The 9,040-nt window shown below is 37.5% G+C and overlaps 1 protein-coding gene and 1 long non-coding RNA gene across 2 annotated transcripts in view; both read right to left on the bottom strand.

The window, feature by feature from the left end:
- Positions 1–4,492, bottom strand: part of LOC117277998 (uncharacterized) — a 7,051-nt gene extending 2,559 nt beyond the window's left edge. Inside the window, exons 1-2 of the mRNA XM_070201164.1 lie at positions 4,195–4,492; positions 2,475–2,497 (exon numbers count right to left, since the gene is read on the bottom strand). Coding sequence (XP_070057265.1) covers positions 2,475–2,497; positions 4,195–4,492 — 321 coding nt within the window. The remainder of the gene's footprint in view (positions 1–2,474; positions 2,498–4,194) is intronic.
- Positions 4,493–4,769: 277 nt separating this feature from the next.
- LOC104101384 (uncharacterized) lies at positions 4,770–6,395 on the bottom strand. Its single transcript, XR_011415781.1, has 2 exons — positions 5,573–6,395; positions 4,770–5,483 (listed from the first exon to the last, which is right to left on the bottom strand). It is a non-coding gene; the product is annotated as an uncharacterized lncRNA (long non-coding RNA).
- Positions 6,396–9,040: the final 2,645 nt, after the last annotated feature.

The raw sequence follows: 9,040 nt of genomic DNA, 5'->3' as shown, positions 1-9,040 counted from the left end.
ACATTCGATTGGTACACAGATATCGAATCTGGTTCGATTGATAGTTGGGAGCAGTTGGAGCAAGAGTTTTTCAGTCGTTTCTATAGCACAAGACGCATTGTAAGCATGATCGAACTTACAAACTCTCATCAACGAAAGGACGAGCCTATTATTTACTTTATCAATCGCTGGGGGAGCTTAAGCCTCAACTGCAAAGATCACCTTAGCGAAACTTCTAGCATCGAAATGTGCATTCAAGGCATGCGTTGGGGTCTTCGCTATATCTTACAAGGCACAAAGCCCAAAATATTTGAAGAACTAGCAGCTCGTACTCATGATATGGAACTAAGTATGGCCATAAGTGGAGATCAAGAGCTACCTGTCTTTGAGCCTTACGACGAAGAAGAAGAAGAACAAGAAGGCGAGGATGGGGGCAAGTTTTCATCCGAGAATGAAACCGAAGAGTCTATGCATGTCAATATGCTCCTTGACACATGAGCCTAAACTACAAGTCGTAACGCCCCTTAACGCACGAGCCTAAACTACAAGTTATAATGCTCCTTGACGCATGAGCCTAAACTGCAAGTCGTAACGCTCCTTAACACACGAGCCTAAACTTCAACTTATAATGCTCCTCAATGCACGAGCCTAAACTGCATGTTGCAATGCTCCTCAATGCATGAGCCTAAACTGCAAGTTATAATGCTCCTCAACGCACGATTCTAAACTGCAAGTTATAAGGCTTCTTGTCACATTAGCCTACATTGTATGTAACGAAACTCCCCAAATGTGAACTAAATTTTTAAGACATAAAGCTCTTCAAATTCGAGCAAAGTCTTCAAATCGCAAAGCTCTTCAAATTCGAGCAAAGGCTCAAGTCGAATGCTCTTCAAAGTCGAGCAAAGACTTCAAGTCGCAAAGCTTTTCAAATTCGAGTCAAACTTCAAGTTGCAAAGCTCTTCAACTTAGAGCTAAATCTTCAAGTCATGAAACTCTTACAATTTAAGCTAAATCTTCAAACTACTACGCTCCTGAATGCACGAGCCTAAACTGCATGTCATGAAACTCTTCAAATTCGAGCAAAATCTTCAAGTTATAAAACTCCTCAAAATACGAGCTTAAACTACAAGTCGCTAAGCTCCTTAACACAAGAGCATAAACTGTATGTTACTCCTGGACCGTAAGAGTATAAATTATGTATGGGCCAAAAAAATGCCTGCTAGGTTGAAAACCTCGAAAGAGGCGGTCTAGACAAAATTTAGGATATTAAAAAAAAGAGTCTCGCTAAGTTGAAAACCTCTACAGAGGCGGCCTAGGAAAAATTTAGGACATTAAAAAAAAATTCACCCATTCTAAACTACTGTACGACTTGATCCTCTTTACGAGATACGTAGGCAGCTTAGAGTTTCATTCTAGGTATAGTCGTATAAGTTTAAAAGATACATATTACCCCAATCGTTGTCCAAATAAAGTATGGTGGAAGTAATTCATTCAACCAGCACTTGAAAATCGGGCTGAAATATCATTCTTCTGTTGAACCTTGGTCTCATATGATTTAGGGGGCAAGCCTCCATGGTAAACCAATGTCTTCAATGGGACAATTATAGTCTTTTAGGAGGCTACCAAGTATTTTTCTTGAAGTCTGGGGATTCACTGTGTCTTCATGTTTGCTAAATCTTTAAGTCCGCCGGTCTTCAAGTTCACTGGTCTTCAAGTTGAAATATTTAAGCCCTCTAAGTCTTCAAGTTGAAGTATTCAAGTCCGTCGGTCTTTAAGTTGAAGTCCTCAAATTCGCCGGTCTTAACTTGAATTAGTTAAGCCCTCCAAGTCATCAAGTTAAAGACTTCAAGTCTTCTAATTTTTCAAGTTGAAATTTAAAAGTCCACCGCTCTTCAGGTTTTTGTCGGTCTTCGAGTTGAAGTCTACCAAGTCTTCAAAGTTCGCCAAGTGTTCAAGTCGATGTCGTCATGTCCACCAAGTCTTCAAGTTGAAGGTTTCTAATTTTTTAATCTTAAGGTGGACATATTAGTCCCTTTGCACCTTAAGTTGGCCTATTCACGGGTTTGTCTTTAAAAGGAACTATTACACCTTAAGTTGGCCTCTTCACGGGTTTGTCCTTAAAAGGAACTATAATTTTTCAATCTTAAGGTGGACGTTTAAGTCCCTTTGCACCTTAAGTTGGCCTCTTTGTAGATTTGTCCTTCTATATAGAATGTGGATTTGTCCATCTATGATGTGGATTTATCCGTCTATATGGGGTAAGACGGATTTGTCCGCCTATATGATGATGTGGATTTGTCCGTCTATATGACGATGTGGATTTGTCCGTCTATATGGTGATGTAGATTTATCATCTATGTATTGTGATGTATTTGTCCTTCTATATGTTGCGAGGGATTTGTCCTTCTATATATTGTTGTGGATTTGTTCATTTATATGCCGTCATGGATTTATCCTACTATGGGACGTAATAGAGCTGCCCGTCAACTTGGCACTCGACGACTTTTCTCTTCTTGACCTACCAAAAAAAAAGGAACAAAAAAAAGGGCAAAAGAAAATGCACAGAAAGAAGAAGAAATTACCTGTGCGTTAATGTTTCCGAGTCCACAAAGCTACAAAGCTAGACTCAAATATCTTGCAAATACTACGAATTGATGCTCAACAAATACAAACGCATGAGTTTATATAGATCTTGTAAGGCGGCTATTTAGGGATATATTCCGATGTGGGACAAGCAACTAATTAATCCCCTAATCGAAATGGGTAATGAACGGCGGTTGCTCACGAAAATATCGATATGTATAAGATGGCGTAGAGTCCTCTTTTGCATAGGGTAAGGAAGTCTACGTGTTCTTCACTTCCAGGTTGCGATAAATTCAGCTATCCAAGAATTCAAATGGTGCAAGAAAAGAACTTGGTGCATCAAGAAGGGGCACGTGGTATCTCTACAAAGAACTGGCAGTTAAATTGATGTCATGTTAAATGGAAACAAAGATTCTAGTTATTAGAATAATTATTGCAGCAAAGAAATTCCATGTATTTTGGTCTACGTGGAAACTAATGGTCTTTTCCATAGTCATTATGAACCATCAATTGCAATACAATCATTTTTTCAATTCAAGGAAGAAGCAAGTCCAAACATGAATCGCATGGGTATCTTGTTTGATCAGATAAGATGAAAGACATCGACACCACCCTATGACAGAGAAGTGATAACTTTTTATTCTCGGTGCTTTGGTGATCACGTCCTAGAGAGCACTCAAGAAGACAAATACATGTAATCTCTGAGTACTTCAAGCCTAGTCGAATGGAGTGTGGCAAATTCATTCTCCTCACAGGTCTTGAAGTAGTGGCATTTGTAGGCATATAAATTTTATTGGAGTTAAATTCAATAAATAATATAGAGTATATTTTAAATATATTAGTCCAAATAAATATTTTGGGCTAATATAATTGAATTAATTATATAAGTCAAATATTATTGGGCTAGCCCATTTAATTGGGCTACAAATGATGAACCCACCTCATTAGGTCCAAGATATCATCTTCCTAGAAGCCCAGTTTGGTGTCACATGTCAAATGACGTGGCACGACAAGTTAAACGGAAAGGCCAATAGGATCATGCCACATGTCAAAATGACAAGGTATGCCAAGTCAAATTAAAAGGTCAATGAAATCACGCCACATGTGCAAGTGACATGTTCTGACCAATCAAATGTGGCCTTATCACGCTTCAATCTGATTGGTCGGAAAGAGTTTGTTCTCATCATAACTCTTCCCTTCCAATAGGGGTCTTCATAACTCAGAAAAGATACCAGAAGTTATAACAAGAAGCAAGAGAGAGCTCGTGGATCAAACGCAGCAAATTTCTTTACAAGTTTCAAGCCTCAAGCAATTAAGTTCAAGTTCAAGAAATCAAGTTCAAAATCAAGAACGAAAAACAGATCAAGGTTCAAGGAGTAAGAGTTCAAATCAAAGTTCGTGCTAGTTGAATCATTCGTGGCGATAAATATAGATTCAAGATCAAGCTCAAAGGCCCTTGAATTTATTTACTATTGGAAAGAAGAATCAGAGAATTCATAGAGATTGTACACTTAAACTATTTGAAATCAAATACTACGATTGTTGCAATATTTTCGGTCTCGATTATTTTCTTGATGCAAATTTATTGTCTACAGTTATATAATAATTTTATAGCACATAACACCTAAAAACCTTTTCGTAACTTTTTATGAGCACCAGGAATATGTGGATTTGAATCAGATGTTGTAGATAATATCTTCTCTTTTGCAAATAACATCATTGCTTCAAGAACTTCTAGAAAATATTTGTGAACCGTTTGCGAAGAATGTTGAAATCTTCTTTTCATAATCACAAAACGCTCATTATGACCTATAATGGTCAGAAATATTGCTATCTTTTCTTCGACAGAAATATGTTTGCTATCTATGAGCCATCTTTTATATCTAAAATGCTGACATAGCCGAACATATACATCACGGGACATGCACATCAGTTCTAAACATTGTCGACTAAAGCCGGACAACAATTCTTGTGTGTACTTTTCACCATATAAAGATGATGCTAAATCTTTATTTCTTTGGATATTCTTGAGTCAAATGATTTTTACACCAATACAAGCTCATCAACGCTAATACTCGATCCTCAATGTCCATGTCTAAACTGTTGTAACAAAGAGAATGCATAATACACAATAGTAAGTATAACATAGTATGTATTTGAAAAATATAAAAAGTTACATAATCACAATAAATTAATTAGTAATACCATACATATCAAACATACTTCAAACAAGACATTTAAAAAAGGTATATCACACATTAAAAATGTTCCACGAGCATAATATAATATTAAAAAATTAAATAAGCATAATAGATAATAGTTGGAAAAAACAAAGAAGGTTCCACATTATTAACGTCTAATTAATAATCTAGCTAATTAGCAAAATCAAAGAAGTCCTATTTTTTTTCCATGGCCTTAATCCAATTCTCTAATTTGTCGACCTCTGTAATGTTCATCCATGCTTTCCTGTAGCTGTCACCTTCATAAAGTATACTAACAGTTGCACTGTATAATGGTTCTTCCCATCCAAGTTCTTCTAATTTTTCCCTACACTCTTCAACGTCAGACCCGCTATTTTTTTTTTAAACCAATAACTCTAATGCAATACTCATCTTCTCTTCAATGTCCAATTGAGAGGATGCAGATTTTTTTTTTCCTAAAGGTTTCTTTTCAATTGGAACTGAAGACTGAGATGGATAATCAGTAGGAGCTCCATCATTCTTATTACCAACTAGATCTTCGATGCTATCAAGTGTATCTACATCTATAGTAGTAGATACAAAAGAGACACCAGGGCGGGGATATGTACAGCTTGGACTCCAACCATGAATTTTTGTTACTGTAGAACCCTCAAAAAATTTTGTACAAAGATCTGGGAAGGATAGAGGCGAAGTCTTCATTGCCTTTGTTTTTGGATGAGCCTATAATAAAGAGATTTTTAATATGCACGTCAAACCTTTTTCTTTATAGAAAAAAAAAGAAAAGTTAAATTACTAGATAATGAACTAACCTTTATGTACTCATCCCACTCACTATTCGACATTAGAATTGTATTGGTTGCTGGGTCATAAATATTGTCAGTCTTTTTGGATATTGGAAACCACGCTTTATACTTTTCTTTTAGATAATCATAATGATTCTTCATCAGCTTTTGCGTGACGCTAAAGCCATGAGAAGTCTCCAAAACTAGTTTAACTTTGTTCCATGAATATGCCTTTAAACTACTTCCAAGTCTCTCGTTTATGAATGTTTCTTGAATACATCTTTCTAAAAAGGCTTCTACTACATCCATATTTTTCCAACTCACTCTTGTATTTTCAGTAGATTGTTCCATAGCTGAAATAATAAGTAATAATGATTATAGAATATGAAGTGATGAAGATAAAAGTAACAGAACTGAGACAATAAATAAAAGTAACAGAAAACAAAGGAAGAAGATGAAGCAGTATCACTTTTCTTCAAAAACAGATGGAAGAACTACTAACCCTGCACTTTACTAGTATTAAACCAATTGCAAAGAACTCTTTGACATTATTATATAATTTTTGGTGAAACAGAAATTTTATTCATCACCCAACACAATAAAAAGCTGTACAGAAGACAAAGTTGACCTCCCTCACCCAGAACAACATACAAAAGAGAAAATCACACCCCCAACACTATTATATATACATGTGTACAACTTGGGGTTTATAAACAAGTGCCCGCATTCAGCAGATTAATTAGTAGAAGCACCCATTTATGTCTCATGTTTTCTCATGACAAATGTATTATATACAAAACCTTATACACCAGCCTCCGCATGTCTTGGACTTCTTAAATCTCACTCGATGTCGCGACCCCAATTTTCCTCCGTAAAATGTCGTGCATAGTCTTTAAGACTAGGTAAGCTTAACAATTATGAAGAATAACGGAATATAAAATTGAAACTCAAGTCTCAACATATAACATAAATCAAACTGCGATTCAAAATAGATACAACTCCCAAAACCCGGTAGAAATAAGTCACAAGCTTCTAAGAGAAAATACTAAGTGTCTCTATACATCAAAGTCTAAAGAGGATAAGGGAAAACAACATAGTAAGGATAGAGGGGGACTCCGAGGTCTGTGGACGCTGGCAGATATACCTTGAAGTCTCCACGCACGGTCAAGCTCACTGGTATCTGGTCTGATAGGAAGAACCTGGATCTGCACAAAACGATATGCAGAAGTATAGTATGAGTACACCACAACGGTACCCAGTAAGTGCCAAGCTTAACCTCGGTAGAGTAGTGATGAGATCAGGTTAGGGCCCTACTGGTTTAAAAGAAAAGTAAGGCAGAAGATATAACAATATTTTGAAATGATCGAGAATTTAAAAAATGAGAAATTTCTGAAAATAACAGTACAACAAATAGAGATAAACAACAGGGGCGCTCTCGAGGTACCGCATCGTAGTCCCAAATGTAAATACGCAACAAGGGGATCTCCCGAGGTACCGCCTCGTAGTCCCAAAAGTAAATATATAATAGGGGGATCTCCTGAGGTATCGCCTCGTAATCCCAAAAGTAAATATGAATAACATGGGGATCTCCCGAGGTACTGCCTCGTAGTCCCAAAAGTAAATATGCACAACAGGGAGATCTCCCGAGGTACCGCCTCATAGTCCCAAAAGTAAATATGCAACTCATAAATTATGGAACAATAAATTTACAGCAAGGAATCCTACAGTTAAAGACTGAATACAATAAGCAAGGAAATAGGAAATTCAACTAAGCATGTTGCACAAATTTCAAGTAAAGGTTAAGACACGTAGACATGCGATACTAGACTAACATGACAGCTACACATGCTAAGGCAACTCAGTTAAGGAATTCAAAAGAAATCTACTCAGCAAAAACTGAAATTTCCACAATTAGCCCGTGTATGCACTCGTCACCTCGCGTACACGACGCTCACATATCACAAATTATTACAGCAATACCAAATCCTAAGGGGATTTCCCCCACATAAGGTTAGACAAGTCACTTACCTCAAATCTCACTCAATCAATCGATAAGAATGCCTTTCCCTCGATTTTTCCCACTCCGAATGACCCAAATCTAGCCAAAAGCAATTACATACTATAAATACAACTACAAAAAATGAATTTAAATAATGAAACTATGACTTTAGCAAAGAATCAAAAAATCTCCCCAAAAGTCGGCCCCGGCCCACCTCTCGGAATCGGGTAAAGGTCGAAAAATACGAACACCCATTCGATATCGAGTTCACCCATACCAAAATTACACAAATCCGATACCTTGATTAAAATCTCAAAAATCGGCCTAAGGATCTTCCACCTTTTCCCTCCAATTTCTCAACCCAAATCCTTAATTAAATGAAGAAATTAATGATAGATTAATGGATATTAATCAAAAATGAGCGTAGAATCCTTACCCAAATATTTTCTCTGAAAATCCCTCATATTTTCGCCTCAATCCGAGCTCTCTAAGTCCCAAAATAAAAATGAGATCAAACCCTAGTTTCCCCCCTTTTTCTGCGTAGTCAAACCGCATCTGCGGCCCAAGAATCGCTTCTGCGATGCCGCACCTGCGGAAAATCATCGCAGGTGCACAAAACACTTAAGTCCTGGACTTCCGCTTCTGCGGTCAAAGGCCCACATTTGTGGAACCGCTTATGCGGTACAAGGATCGCACCTGTGACCCAAAGCGCCTATGCGCTCCTACCATCGCAGAAGCGAATGCGCTTCTGTGGAAAATGTTCCGCTTCTGCGACCACTGCAGGGCAAGGCCAGCTCCGCACCTGCGACTCAAAGCTTGCTTATACGAGTCCGTACCTACGACCAATCCCACTGCAGGTGCGATTATACCAGAAACAACCCAGCATCAACTATTCCTCTAAGTCCAAAAAATGATCCGAAAATGATCTGAATCACACCGAGGCCCCCGGGATCTCAACCAAAAATACCAACAAGTCCTAAAGCATCATACAAACTCAGTCGAGCCTTTAAATCACATCAAACAATGCTAAAAACATGAATTGTGCATCGATTCAAGCTTAATGAACTTTAAAACTTTAAACTTCTATATCCGATGCCGAAACCTATCAAATCAAGTCCGATTGATCTCAACTTTTGTACACAAGTCATAATTAATATTACGGACCTACTCCAACTTCCGGAATCGGAATCCAACCCCAATATAAAAAATTTCACAACCGGTCGAACTTCTCAAAAATCATCCAATTTTCCAGCTTTTGCCAATTGATGCTAAAATGACCTACGGACCTCCAATTCAACATCCGAACACGCTCCTAAGACAAAAATCACCCTACGAAGCTATTAGAACCGTCGAAACTCTATTTTGAAGTCGTCTTTACACAATTCAACTTACGGTTAATTTTTACGACTTAAACTTCCATTTTAGGGAATATATGTCCCATTAGACTCCGAAACCAAAAACAAATCCTCCCGGCAAGTCGCGTAACCACAAAATAA

Source organism: Nicotiana tomentosiformis, chromosome 4 (genome assembly GCF_000390325.3).
Source record: "Nicotiana tomentosiformis chromosome 4, ASM39032v3, whole genome shotgun sequence".
Lineage (NCBI taxonomy): Eukaryota > Viridiplantae > Streptophyta > Magnoliopsida > Solanales > Solanaceae > Nicotiana > Nicotiana tomentosiformis.
The sequence above is the reverse complement of the archived record's forward strand: the minus strand, read 5'-3'. Positions and strand labels throughout refer to the sequence as shown.